This window comes from Thamnophis sirtalis, unplaced genomic scaffold, assembly GCF_051295495.1.
Source record: "Thamnophis sirtalis isolate CommonGarterSnake01/CBP01778 unplaced genomic scaffold, rThaSir2_p1.2 scaffold_6, whole genome shotgun sequence".
NCBI lineage: Eukaryota > Metazoa > Chordata > Lepidosauria > Squamata > Natricidae > Thamnophis > Thamnophis sirtalis.
The window spans coordinates 10,497,719-10,512,074 of record NW_028261386.1 but is presented as its reverse complement, the minus strand read 5'-3'; the positions used below and the strand labels follow the sequence as shown (position 1 = coordinate 10,512,074).

The 14,356-nt window shown below is 44.1% G+C and overlaps 1 protein-coding gene across 1 annotated transcript in view; it reads left to right on the top strand.

The window, feature by feature from the left end:
• The window catches only part of GALNT17 (polypeptide N-acetylgalactosaminyltransferase 17), a 372,456-nt gene that overhangs the window by 204,955 nt on the left and 153,145 nt on the right, over nucleotides 1–14,356 (top strand). Inside the window, exon 4 of the mRNA XM_087717193.1 lies at nucleotides 3,325–3,499. Coding sequence (XP_087573319.1) covers nucleotides 3,325–3,499 — 175 coding nt within the window. The remainder of the gene's footprint in view (nucleotides 1–3,324; nucleotides 3,500–14,356) is intronic.

Here is a 14,356-nt window from a genome sequence, read left to right as displayed (position 1 = left end):
GAATGTAGAATGTAGAAATTTATTTGTATGCCGCCCTTTTCCCTGGGGGGACTCAGGGCGGCTCACAACCCAAAAGGGAGGGGGAGACAAACTTTTAACATATAAGACAATACATAATTAAAAACACAACATTCATACCATTCGGGCGGGTTACAGTCTTAGCCCCAGGCCTGATGGGATAGCCAGATTCTGAGGGCTGTGCGGAAGGTCTGGAGGGTGGTGAGGGTACGAATCTCCACGGGGAGTTCGTTCCATAGGGTCGGAGCTACCACCGAGAAGGCTCTCCTCCGCATAGTTGCCAGTCAGCATTGACCGGCAGATGGAACTCGGAGGAGGCCTAATCGATGAGATCTAATAGGTCGCGTGGAGGTAATTGGCAGTAGGCAGTCTCTCAAGTACCCAGATCCACTACCATGTAGGATCTGGGTACTTGAGAGACACTACCAAAGGTGCTTTCTCAAAAGGCAACTGGACTTCCTTTGTTTTTCCTTTAGGATGTTTAGCTTCTCATCCAAGAAGCTTCTTTAGTTCTTCACTTCAGAACTGAAGAAGTTTCTTGGATGAGAAGCAAAACATCTAACCATCTTCAAGGAAAATCAAAAGTAGTCCAGTTGTCTTTGGAATACCAGTTTTTGCGACTAGGAGCTCAAAAAAAGAGAGAAGAAGTGTGCAACATGTAGAGAAAAGTGTTCAACATGTAGAGAAAGTCAAAGAATGAAAAGAGTGGAACGCCTGGAACAAAAGCTTCATTTGATTTATAGACTCTTTCAAATTAGAAACATATTTCCAAGCTATTGAATGAAAATCACGTTTTGGTCCATGTGGCAACTTTATTGCATTTGCTGTGATACCAACTCAGGTATATGCTCTCTAAAGAGCTGTAGGGCTGTTTAGAGGGCTGTAAAGCACTGTGAAGCAGTATATAAGTCTAAGTGCTATTGCTTCTTATTTGTTATTGTCCCGGTTGTCACAGCTTGTGACTTTCCAAAAATGGTTGTTGTCCCTGCTGCCGTTCGGGAGAGCTTTCTTTGGACCTAATGAGGAAATTGTGAGTTCCTCAAGGTCGACAAAGTGCCTCTCCTTTCTTCACCACCCTTCCAAGGTGGCTTTGACCCCTTAGGGTCTCCCAACAGCAGTTGCCAGCTAGAATTCACAAAACTCAGCAGATTTCCGCTATTTTCCAGCCGTTCTTGCTGCAACATCAAACGGACATCACTATTATAATTGATTACGATCAGCTCATCAAATCCTTGATCTTTGAACAGAATGAGACTTTACTAAGTTCAAGAAAAGTCATGTTTGTAAATTCCACATTAATGTGCAATGCGGTGGAATCTCCTTACATTTCGTAGGTATTATAATCAGTCCATATATTAATTTTAACTCATCCAACATATGTATAGGTTAAATCCTTTTGACTTAGTGTCAAACGAGGTCATCTGTTAATTTAACATTTTGCCAACCACTGTGTTATTTTTCCAGCTGATTGTTGTAAGTTGCTATCTGTATTCTACCTCGTTGCCTTCACATGTTTCTAAATTGATGTCCAAATCCTGTAAGAAGATGACATTTCAATTTATTTCAGAAATTTCAGTACAGCTATTGTGATCTCATCGAATTAGTGCTCCAAACTATGGTATGTCCAAGATCAGCAAAGCATGTCACTGGGCAACTAACCAGAACTAGAAATCATAAATAGAACTCGGTGCCATTAAATTGGATTTGATGTGATGTCTAAATCATTAGACAGCAGCTGCTGGCCACTAGCAGTATCCTGAGATTGTTGCATAATGGGGGGGGGGGGAAGGTGCGGGGAGAGATGAGAAGCATTTCATTCGATGTGCAATTAAAAAAAATTGGAAAGATAGACTGACCTTGGAGATTGGACCTATTGCATTTAATCAAACAACAACTGATAAGAGACAATATTAAGAATCAAATACGGCTATTTGATACAGGACAAATTAATAGAATTAATTTTGGGGATGTTTTGGGATAGTTAAAAAGCCGTGGTAAATTTTCAACCAGTTGATTACAATAGCCGTTTCTTAACAGAAGAGTTTGGAATCTTTTTTTTATTGCTGCTGTTCTTCCTGATAACTATTTTGTTATTAATACAATATATAGATGACAGGTTAACAATTTGTAAATAGAATTAGTAGTTTAGTTATTTAAAATTCCTTGGGCCTGTTTCGCAAGGGACGGGAAGCTAATATTGTTGTAATCAGAGGTGATATTCAGCAGGTTCTGACCAGTTCTGGAGAACTGGTAGTGGAAATTTTGAATAGTTCGGAGAACCGGTAAATACCACTTCTGACTGGCCCCGTCCCCATCTATTCTCTGCTTCCCAAGTCCCAGCTGATTGAGAGGGAATGGGGATTTTGCAGTAACTTTCCCCTGGAGTGGGAGAGAATGGATATTTTACAGTATCCTTCCGCTGCCATGTCCACCAAGCCACACCCACCAAGCTATGCCACACCCATAAAGCCATGCCACACCCACCAAGCCACACCCACACAACTAGTAGTAAAAGATTTTGATTCCCACCACTGGTTGTAATATATAAATCAGCATTCAACTAGGGAGGACAATGTGTGTATATCAGAGGTGGGTTGCTGCTGGTTCAGCCCAGTTTGTCTGAACCGGTAGTGGAATTCAGGCCTGGGTTGCAGAACTGGCAGTGACTCAGGCTTGACACTCCCCAGAACTGGTTCTCCGTTGTCTTCTGCCATTGTTGGCATGCGCAGAGCAATTTTTAGTCAAATGTGCATGTGCAAGTAACACGCGACCGGCACGCGTGCAGCAAACCAGTACTAACCGGTACAGGAACCCACCCCTGGTGTATATGTGTTATCAACTTATGGGGAGCCACAGGGCCTACCAAAGTGATCACTCGTATATAAATCTAAAGGATATATGCCAACAGATTCCTTTGTTTCCTTTCTCAAAAGGATGAGAAACCATCCTATAGATTTATATTAGTTGAGAGCCAAGGTGGTGCATTGGTTAGAATGCAGTATCGCAGCCTAATTCTGCCCACTGCCAGGAGTTTGATCCTGACACACTCAAGGTTGACTCAGCCTTCCATCTTTCCCAGGTCGGTAAAAGGAGGATCCAGATTGTTGTGGGCAATATGCTGGCATTTATAAACCACCTTGTGAGTCCTGTAAAGCACCATGGGGTGGCATATAAGTCTAAGTGCTATTGCTATCATAGTGGATTTGGAAAACGTCAAAAAAAAAGAGAGAAGTTATTTGGCTGTATACTGTGAACTAGGCATCCAACCTTCTTGTATTTATTCATTGTTTCCACTTCTCCTTCTAGAAGAATTGAAGGCACCACTGGAAGAATATGTCAACAAGAGATATCCAGGCCTTGTGAAGGTAGTCCGTAACCAGAAAAGGGAAGGCTTGATCCGAGCTCGCATTGAAGGCTGGAAAGTGGCTTCAGGGCATATCACGGGCTTCTTTGATGCTCATGTGGAATTCACCGCAGGCTGGTAGGTGACCATGTAAGATGTGCTGTTTTAATTCTTCACCCTTAGGTCGTTTCTACTCGTCTTGCCTTCAGCTGGGCTGTTTTTGGTTCAACAGAAGCACCTCATCTGTTTCACAATTCTGTTTTTTATTCAATAGAAGGGGACAAAAAGGCAGCCAAATAGCAGGCCATCTTTCAAATGTGACCAGACAATATCTTGACAAAAGGTAACCGCTGTAGAGTGTGTTTACTTGTGTTTATGCTTTGCCTTCTCTGTTTGTAAGACTTTCCAATGCAAGGAATGAGCAATATTGCACAAAACAAAAGAAAGCAAGAATAAAAAATAAAAAAAAAATCCCCAATGTTTAAAATTTGGTAATACTGCATCCAATTTGGGCTGTCATGATATAAAAAAAGATGCTGAGACTCTAGAAAAAAAGGCAGAGAAGAGCAACAAAGATGATTAGGGGATTTGAGGCTAAAACATATATAAATAAAGAATGGTTGCAGGAATTGGGTATGTCTAGTTTAATGAAAGGAACAATAGCAGGGTTACAATTTAGAATAGAATAGAATAGAATAACTGTTATTCCATTCTTCTAGTCGAACCCCCTGCTCGGGTAGGAAACCCTACACCACTTCAGACAAATGGTTATGCAACATCTTCTTAAAAACTTTCAGTGTTGGAGCATTCACAACTTCTGGAGGCAAGGTGTTCCACTGATTAATTGTTCTAACTATCAGGAAATTTCTCCTTAGTTCTAAATTGCTTCTCTCCTTGATTAATTTCTGTCCATTGCTTCTTGTCCTGCCCTAAAGTGCTTTGGAGATTAGCTTGACTCCCTCTTCTTTGTGGCAGCTCCTGAGATATTGGAAGACTTATCATATTTTAGAGGCTGCCAAAAGAAAAGGGAGTCAATCAATAGGATAGGGATAGGGATAGGGATAGGGATAGGGATAGGGATAGGGATAGGGATAGGGATAGGGATAGGGATAGGGATAGGGATAGGGATAGGGATAGGGATAGGGATAGGGATAGGGATAGGATAGGATAGGATAAGATAAGATAAGATAAGATAAGATAAGATAAGATAAGATAAGATAAGATAAGATAAGATAAGATAAGATAAGATAAGATAGAATAGGAATAGAAATAGGATAGGAGAGGGATAGGGATAGGGATAGGGATAGGGATAGGGATAGGGATAGGGATAGGGATAGGGATAGGGATAGGGATAGGGATAGGGATAGGGATAGGATAGGATAAGATAAGATAAGATAAGATAAGATAAGATAAGATAAGATAAGATAAGATAGAATAGGAATAGAAATAGGATAGGAGAGGGATAGGGATAGGGATAGGGATAGGGATAGGAATTGGAATAGGAGTAGGAATAGGATAAGATAGTCTAGGAATAGGAATAGGATAGGAATAGGATAGGATAGGGATAGGATAGGATAAGATAAGAGAGAATAGGAATAAGATGGATAAGATAGGATAGGATAGGATAGGATAGGATAGGATAGGGATACGATAGGATAGAATAGGGATAGGATAGGATAGGAATAGGATAGGATAGGAATCGGATAGGGATAGGATAGGCTAGAATAGAATAGAATAACAGAGCTGGAAGGGACCTTGATGGTCTTCTAGTCCAACCTCTGCTTTGACAGGAAACCCTATACCTGTGATGGTAAACCTTCGGCACACATGCCAGAAGTGGCACAAGAGCCCTCTCTGCTGGCACCCCAGGTCAGATCTCTATGGCAGTGTTTCTCAACCTTGGCAACTTGAAGATGTCTGGACTGCAACTCCCAGAATTCCCCAGCCAGCATTTGCTGGCTGGGGAATTCTGGGAGTTGAAGTCCAGACGGCTTCAAGTTGCCAAGGTTGAGAAACACTGCTCTATGGCAATAATTTGACTCTGAAAGAAAAAAAAATATTACTCTTGGAAGCTAGACATAGTTTCTTCTGTATTTTGAGAATCGCAAATGCCCCTTCTTTAAAAAGTTGGCCTAACGATGAATCAAACGAGAGGTGTTTAAGAATGGCACAAAAATGACATTGACAAAGCAGTTCAAGGATTCTGAATAGAAAGCCTTCGTCTCCCCCCCCCCGCCCCCTTAAGCTTTCATCTCAAGCCCATCATAGGTTTCCTGACTATTTTAGATTCTTTCACTATGGCAAGTCATAAAATGTGTAAAATCGGATTTAATGCAAGAGCGGAGAATCCCAGCGTTTTCAGAGAAGCTGTTAGAGGAAGAGGGTGCAGCTGACTGGAATAGGAGGCAGGAAGGAAGCAGCAACTGAAATGGAAGCAAATCACTGTGCCTGACCTTAAAAAAAAGTTGCATATTGATCAGGACAAAGTTGGACTCCCCCACACTCCCCACCCCTTTTTAACAGCAATTTCATAATGAAGCGTATGGGCTGGGGAAGGAAATGCAGCTTCCAAGAATAGATGGGGTGAAAATGTTGAACCCCGTTTATTCTGGAAACGTGTCGTTTCTCTTCACTGGACTGGAGGCTAAAACATATGAAGTATGGTTGCAAGAATTGGGTATGTCTAGTTTAATGAACAGAAAGATTAGGGGTGACATGATAGCAGTGTTCCAATATCTAAGGGGTTATCCCAGAGAATGGGGGGGGGTGTCAACCGATTCTCCTAAGGGTAGGACAAGAAGCAATGGATGAAAACTTAACAAGGAGAGAATCAACCGGGAACTAAGGATAAATTTTCTGATAGTTAGAAAAATTTATTTATTTATTTATTTATTTATTTATTTATTTATTTATTTATTTATTTATTTATTTATTTATTTATTTATTTATTTATTGTTTAATTAGCCAACCATCTTACCATAAAGTAACAATCAGTAGAACAGCTAGCCTCTAGAAGTTGTATTTAGTATTTAGTATTTAGTATTTTATTAGGATTTATAGGCCGCCCTTTTCCCTGAGGGGACTCAGGGCGGCTTACAATCATTAGGGAGGGGGTGCAATTCAAAATAAACAATATGTGAGCAAAATAAAATAATAAAAACACAACTTGCATTCAACATTCAACACTCGGGTGGGGCAAATTAGAGGCTTATCCCCAGGCCTGTTGGGATAGCCAGGTCTTGAGGGCTGCGCGGAAGGCCTGGACGGTGGTGAGGGTGCGTATCTCGACGGGGAGATCGTTCCACAGGGTCGGAGCTGCAACAGAAAAGGCTCTCCTCCATGTAGTCGCCAGTCAACATTGACTGGCGGATGGAATTCAGAGGAGGCCCAGTCTGGTGATCTTATCGGTCGGAGGGAGGTAATCGGCAGAAGGCGGTCTCTCAAGTACTCAGATCCACTACCATGAAGGGCTTTGTGAATGCTCCATCATTGGAGGTTTTTAAGAAGAGATGGCTAAGACTCTGAGCTTGTTGATCAGAAAGGTTGGCAGTTCGGCGATTTGACTCCCTAGTGCTGTGTAACGGAGTGAGCTCCCGTAACTTGTTCCAGCTTCTGCCTATTTAGCAGTTCGAAAACATGTAAAAAAATTCAAGTAGAAAAATAGGGACCACTTTGGTGGGAAGGTAACAGTGTTCCTGTTCCATGCACCTTCAGCATTTAGTCATGCTGGCCACATGACCATGGAGACGTCTTCAGACAATCCTGGCTCTTCAGCTTTGAAATGGAGATGAGCACCGCCCCCTAGAGTCGGGAACGACTAGCACATATGTGCAAGGGGAACTGTTACCTTTACCTAAGAAGAGATTAGACTTTTAACTTTCAAATTAGAACAAGCCCAGCAGCATCTGTGGCAAGCTACAGGGCTGTCAAAATTATAACATTGGATTACGTCATCACACAAATCCAAAAATTGCACCACAATGTCTGATATCAGGTATCAAGTATCAACATGAAATTTTAGTACTGTTTCAACTGCACCGGTAAGACCACGCTTGAAACACTCTGTCCAGTGTTGGCCATCATGATATAAAAAGAGATGTTGAGAACCTAGAAAGAGTACAAAGAGGAAAAACAAAGATGATTAGGAGGCTGGAGGCTAAGGCATACAATGAATGGCTACAGGAATCGAGTGTGTCTAGTCCAATGAAGAGAAAAACTAGGTGTGACATGCTAGCAGTCTTTCAATATGTGAGGGACTGTCCCAGAGGAGAGGGACTCAGCTAATTCTCCAAAGCATCTGAGGGCAAAACAAGAAGTAATGGGTGGAAGCTTATCAAAGAGCGATCCAATCTAGAATTAAGGAGACATCTCCTGACAGTAAGAACGATTAATCAGTGGAATGGCTTTCTTCCAGAAGTTGTGGGTGATCCATCATGGGAGGTTATTAAGAAGAGATTGGGCAGTTATTTGTCCTGAATGGTGCAGGTTCTCCTGTTTAAACAGGGGTTGGACTCAAAGACCTCCAAAGTCCCTTCCTATTCTGTAATTCTGTATTCTAGTCTGTGTTCCTGTTGTAGGTAAGGTTGTACTTGGCACACAAGAAGAAGCCATTCAAATGTCCTTATTTGTTCCTCAAGGGTTGTAAGGGAAAGTGTTGGGGCCAATCATCTGCACTCAGCAGAGTGCCATCCTACTTAGTTACGGGATCAAGGAGAAACTGGATGCCGCGTGCTTTTAGGGAGCACCAAACAGTTATACATCAGGTTACCTGTTGTATATCATTCTATTCCTGGGCACAATCACCATGGCAACCACTTTGCGAAAACACCCACACTTGACTAAAAATTCCAAAGGTGCCTGTGACCCCCAACATTTATATTTCACTGTTTTGAAAAGAAAATAGATAATGGAGAAGCATATAAGAGGCATGTGCCAGAATACCCGAATAACAGAGTTGGAGGGGAACTTGGAGGTCTTCTAGCCCAACCCCCTGCTCAAGCAAAAAACTTTGTAACATTTCAGGTAAGTGGTTGTCCAATCTCTTCTTAAAAACTTCCAGTGTTGGAGCACCCACAACTTCTGGAGGCAAGTTGTTCCACTGATGAATTGTTCGGTCAGGAAAGATGTGGTATTAGATATGACGTAGAGCAGTGTTTCCCAACCTTGGCAACTTGAAGATGTCCGGACTTCAACTCCCAGAATTCCCCAGCCAGCATTCGCTGGCTGGGGAATTCTGGGAGTTGAAGTCCAGACATCTTCAAGTTGCCAAGGTTGGGAAACACTGACGTAGAGAATATGGTTAGAGAAATTCTAGGAGGAAATTACATCTCAATAATGCCTACTCCCAGGAGAATGGAGATGCTTTAAGAAATATCCTGGCTTGGATTTTAATGACTCTTGTGCCTATTTCAGTTCATGGTGGGCATGGTAACATCAGCATTAAACTGCTTTGATTCATGAGTTCCTTAGACCAGGGGGTGGCAACTTTAAACACTCAAAGAGCCACAAAGGTCCTAACCGAAAGCCCCCCCTTCAATTCTGGAGCTGAATGGACAGCTCCCCCACAATAGAGTCTCTAACCCTAACCCTAACCCTAACCCTAACCCTAACCCTAACCCTAACCCTAACCCTATCAATTGTGGAGCTGACCAGTGATAGGGAGCTGCAGCAGAGGGATGAAAGAGTCACATGTGACTTCAGAGCCACGAGTTGCTGACCTCTGCCTTAGACCAACAGCATTCCAGGGTCAACCTTATGTGTTTCGAATACTTGATTCCTTGAAATCCTATTGCCCTTGTTCACAGTTTGGAAAAGATTCAGTTTCAGGATCATATTTCAGTTTCAGTACCTTGGACAGGGATATGGGCAGCACGTAAATTAAGCAAATAAATAAAGGGTTCCATGGTGGGCAGCCACCCCCTCTCATCTCTTTCAGTATCCTAAGCACAGCTAGTATTCTGAGTAAGAACAAGGGCCTTCAACAATAGGCAGCGTTCAAGCAATGAGCAGATCCCGGTGTAGAAGTCTTGCAAGTCCTCCCTTTAATGGTTTGCTCATTTCTCCCTGTCTCCAAGATCAGGGGACATGGTGGCTCAGTGGGTAAGATGCTGAGCTTGTTGATCAGAAAGGTCGGCAGTTCGGCGGTTCAAATCCCTAGCACCGCGTAACAGAATGCGCTCCCGTTACCTGTCCCAGCTTCTGCCAACCTAGCATTTGGAAAGCATGTAAAAAATGCAAGTAGAAAAATGGGGATCACCTTCAATGGGAAGGTAACAGCGTTCCGTGAGCATTTAGCCATGCCAGCTACATGATCACAGAGATGTCTTTGGACAGCACTGGCTCTTTGGCTTTGAAATGGAGCTGAGCTCCGCCCCCTAGAGTCGGGAACAACTAGCACATATATGCAAGGGGAACCTTTACCTTTACCAAGATCAGCTTTAAGTGCTTTACAAATGCTTTTTTCTTCTTCTTCTTCTTCTTCTTCTTCTTCTTCTTCTTCTTCTTCTTCTTCTTCTTCTTCTTCTTCTTCTTCTTCTTCTTCTTCTTCTTCTTCTTCTTTTTCTTTTCTTTCTTTCTTTCTTTCTTTCTTTCTTTCTTTCTTTCTTTCTTTCTTTCTTTCTTTCTTTCTTTGGGTAACAAGGGTGGACTTTACTACTGTGAAAATATTCTTCCTAGTCGATGAGAGGAAGTTGCTGCTGTTATTGGCTATTGATTGACATATTGATTTGGTGTTTATTTGGTGTTCATTGTTATACAATGAATAGTATTGAAGTATTTAAACTGCTTAGATTTTAGTTATGGGTTTGCATGAAGCAACCTGTAACTCTTATAATTAATAGTAGAGGCCCCGTTTTGGTGTAGTGGTTAAAGGCACTAGTCTTCAGTTTGCAGGAGGCTGCGAGTTATAATCCTATCTTTGACACAATGCCAGCTTAGTGACTTGAGCCAACCCCACTCTCTCATTCCTAAGAAGAAGACAACACTTGGCAATCACTTCCCAAAATGTTGCCAAGAAAATTGCTTGGAATTGTCCAGGCTCTCACCAACAAGGAAGACTGATTTAAGGGCAGAACTAAATAAGTACCGTAAGTAACTATTAGGGAAAAAAATTGTGACCCATTCTGAGCCTGGTTTTCAAACAAAACAGGACAATTGCTTGAAGCAGAGGGGACATTTATTTGACAGCAAAACAGACAGCTTAGCAATTGAAGGTGGCCACAAATTGAAACAAAAGTTTGGTCCACATTTATGGAAAGTTCCATCTTCTGTTGTAGCAATGTGTGAATGTAGACTGTTCTCCCAACCTGGAAATATGCTGGGTCCAGTAGAGAGGAAATTCTCACCCTGCGGGGTTTTGCAATCTTTTTCCTTTTACTGAAGTGACAGATTTGAAGTTGTGGGGAGCCTATTGGGTTTACAAAAGATTTTCATACCTTGAAGGATTTTCCTTAGTTTTAATTCAGTTGCTGGGGTGTTCCAATTTTCTAGCTAAAGGTATGCTTCATTTCAGCCTAGGTGCCAGAAACAGTGGAAAGTCTTAAGCAATTTTTGATTTTATTGTTTGGGGTTCACTGATGTGTCAGAGAAGGTCAGGTTTAGTGAGTGGCATGGATGGCAAGGTCCCATGGAGGTTTTTCTTCTCACATCACCTAAAGATCATGTCTTGCCAATATTCTAACTGCCATATTTTTCAGACTATAAGATGCACCAAGATTTTGAAGAGGTAAATTTTTAATAAAAAGTTTTTTTCCTCCCTGACCCCAGGGAGCACTTTGCAGGCCTCCCAAACCCTCTGCATGCCCCGTTTTGTTTTTTTTTGTGAAAAATGAGGCATGAAAAATGGGGCTTTCATGTTGGGAGGCCTGCAAAGTGCACCTGGGGACCGGGGAGGGCAAAAACGTGGTTCTACCACAAATGCATGAACGACAAAAGCGCGCCTGACTAAACTGCGGTGACAAAAGCGCGCCGACAAAAGCGCGCCAACGAATGAGTGCTGAAGCGCACCGACAACAGCACACCAACAGAAGCGCGCTGTAACCCTAACCCTAACTCTAACCCTAAACCTTACCTTAACTTAAATCACGCTTCTGTTGGCGCACTTTTGTCGGCACGCTGTTGTCAGCGCGCTTTTGACATCGCGGTTTTAGCGCCGCGGTTTTGTCGGCACGCTTTTGTCGTTCGCGCATTTGTCGGGTCATGCAAAAACGTGACGTGGGGGGTTTGGGAGGAAAGAAATGGGTCTGCAGAAGGTTTGGGAGGCCTATAGAGCAGTGGTCCCCAACCCCCGGTCCGCGGACCGGTGCCGGGCCGTGGAGTACCTGGCACCGGGCCGCGCAGCGGCCGGGGGCCATGATAGCTGCAGTGGCCGGGGGCCATATTTGCAACTTTGTAGTCCTCATGAACGCGCCCTTTCTCTGCCCCCCCCCGCCGCCCCAGATGTGCGGGGCTGGGGGGGCGAGGGGAGGCCCGATCTCCCCCCCGCCCTCTTGCTCTGCTCGTCCCGGGAGGGAGGGGGCGGCGGCGGCGGCCTCGGCCCGAACTTGGGATGCTGCTGGCGGAGGCTGCCTGGGAGGCGAAACTTTGTCCGCGGACTCGCCCGGCCCACCTGCCCCGTGGAATGACGAGGGGGGGGCAGGAGGGGGCGGCGGCGCTGCATTTTCCTCCCAAGGAGAAACTAAGGTTGTGGGGGGGAGGGGCGCAGCACGGCCGTTTCGGGGGAACTTGGGGAGCTTCGCCGTTCCGAGAGGCCGAGGGAGGCTCCACTGCGGGAGGGAGGGGAGGGCGCCCGCCCACCGCTGGCGGCTCCCTTCGCCCAGCCTGGCTCCACAGTAGCTCTCCAGGGCTGTCATTTTGTCGCCGAAGCGAAGGCGCGCACTTGGCCTGGCGGCCGCTCGGGCTGAAAGGACGCGGAGCCTCGTGCTTCCCATGGAGGGGAGGGGGCAGGCGGCCGACCTCCCGTGTCGCCAGGCGGTTCGCTGACCCTTCCGAGAGGCGAAGGCTTCGGTGCGCCAGGCCCCCCACCCAGCCCCGAATGCCAAGCCGACTGCGTCTCCTTCGACCCGCCTGGTGAAGCGCCCATTGCCGCCCCCCGACCGAGTCTGCTTCTTCCCGTTTTATAGCTGTGTATTCTACTCCTTGTGAAGAGTCAAATATGGTGTCAAGATGCGTATTCTGTAAACTCTGGGAATGCTCCATACTTCATGGAGGGATATGAGTTCCTTGAATGTGTTGCATGGAGTCTTGCGGATACAGGCTCAAAAGGAAATAGAGAAATTCGGCTATTTAGAACTTACTCAGAATGTTCACCTAAGAATAACACAGGTTTATGCCAAATTTTCATGTACTACTCTTGAGAATTTTGTCAAATCAGATTTTACTTTTTAAAACATTAAAATAGCTTAAAAGAAGCAACCTAGTTAATATTCAATAAAATTTTACATTTTACAGCGCGCGCGAACAACGCCCCCCCACTGCGCGTCCTCAGCGGGCCACAGTAAAATTATCAAAGGCTGACTGGTCCGCGGCGATAAAAAGGTTGGGGACCACTGCTATAGAGTGTTCCAGGGTGCTGGGGAGGGAAAAAATGAGCAAAAAATGGGGCATGCAGAGAGTTTGGAAGGCTTGCAGAGTGCTCCTGGTGGTTTGGGAGAGCAAAAACACCCCTATTTTGTGAAAAACTGCCCCCTTTCACTCATTTTTCCCCTCCCCAGCCCCCAGCAGCACTCTAGAGGCCTCTCAAACCCTCTGCGCATCCATTTTTGCAAAAAATGGAATGTATGGGGCGGGGTTTCAGGAGGCCAAAAATGCTGTATTCAGTGTATAAGATGCACCCAGATTTTCACCCTCTTTTTTGGGGGAAAAAGGTGCATCTTATACCCCGAAAAATACAGTAGGTGGTTTACCAGCCTCCTACAAAGGTACTAAACACCAACAGTTGAAAATGTGTAGGAGAAGGAGAGGCAAAACCTGGGGGCAGAGTCAAAGGAGGGATCAGTTTGGAATCCCTACATAGCCACAATTGAACTTAGTCCAATTCCTTTTGAATTCCATTGAATTCAACTTAACTAATTTAACTCCAAGCAGGTGCTAACTATTAATTGAGAAGATTCTTGTGCATAGGCATGATTAGTAATAAATCAGTTTAATTGGACCATCAGTTGTGAATCTGATCTTTAATGCCTGTCATTAATCATTGAACTAATTTATTACTCGCAATTAACACTTGCTTGGGGTTAAATAGGGGTCAAAAGTATGGGATGGTGCACTTAGTTTCAAGGTAAAGGATCCCCTCGCACATGTGTGCTAGTCATTCCCAACTATAGGGGGCGGTGCTCATCTCTGTTTCAAAGCCGAAGAGCCAGCGCTGTCCGAAGATGTCTCCGTGGTCATGTGGCTGGCATGACTAAATGGCAAAGGTGCACAGAACGTTGTTACCTGCCCACCAAAGGTGGTCCCTATTTTTTCTACTTGCATTTTCACATGCTTTCAAACTGCTAGGTTGGCAGAAGCTGGGAGAAGGAACGGGAGCTCACTCCATTACGCAGGGCTAGGGATTCGAACCGCTGAACTGCCAACCTTTCTAATCGACAAGCTCAGTGTCTTAGCCACTGAGCCATCACATCCCTGCACTTAGTTTGCTTATGGTTATATAAAGGAGCCTAGGCTGATCCCTCTTTTAACTCCTACCCTAGGGTCTGCTACTCCTTCCCTTTCAAAATAATTTGCATTGGCTTACATACAGTTTGTGTGGGCATCTCTTCCTTTCTCCTGAGATTATAATAAATGCTTTTATTTTTATTAACATCATTTGAAAGACGTTCTGTAGCAAGGAAGCAAGATTGAGGTGGATCTTACAGAGCACTCTTGATTCTTCAAAGTACAAATAGACTTCATTTTGCCATTTATTTATCTGTTGCAGTTCCATCATTCCACACTTCCAGGAATTCAACATTTATCCTTATTACTTTCCCTTGTGAAGCAGCCTGGCCTGGAATA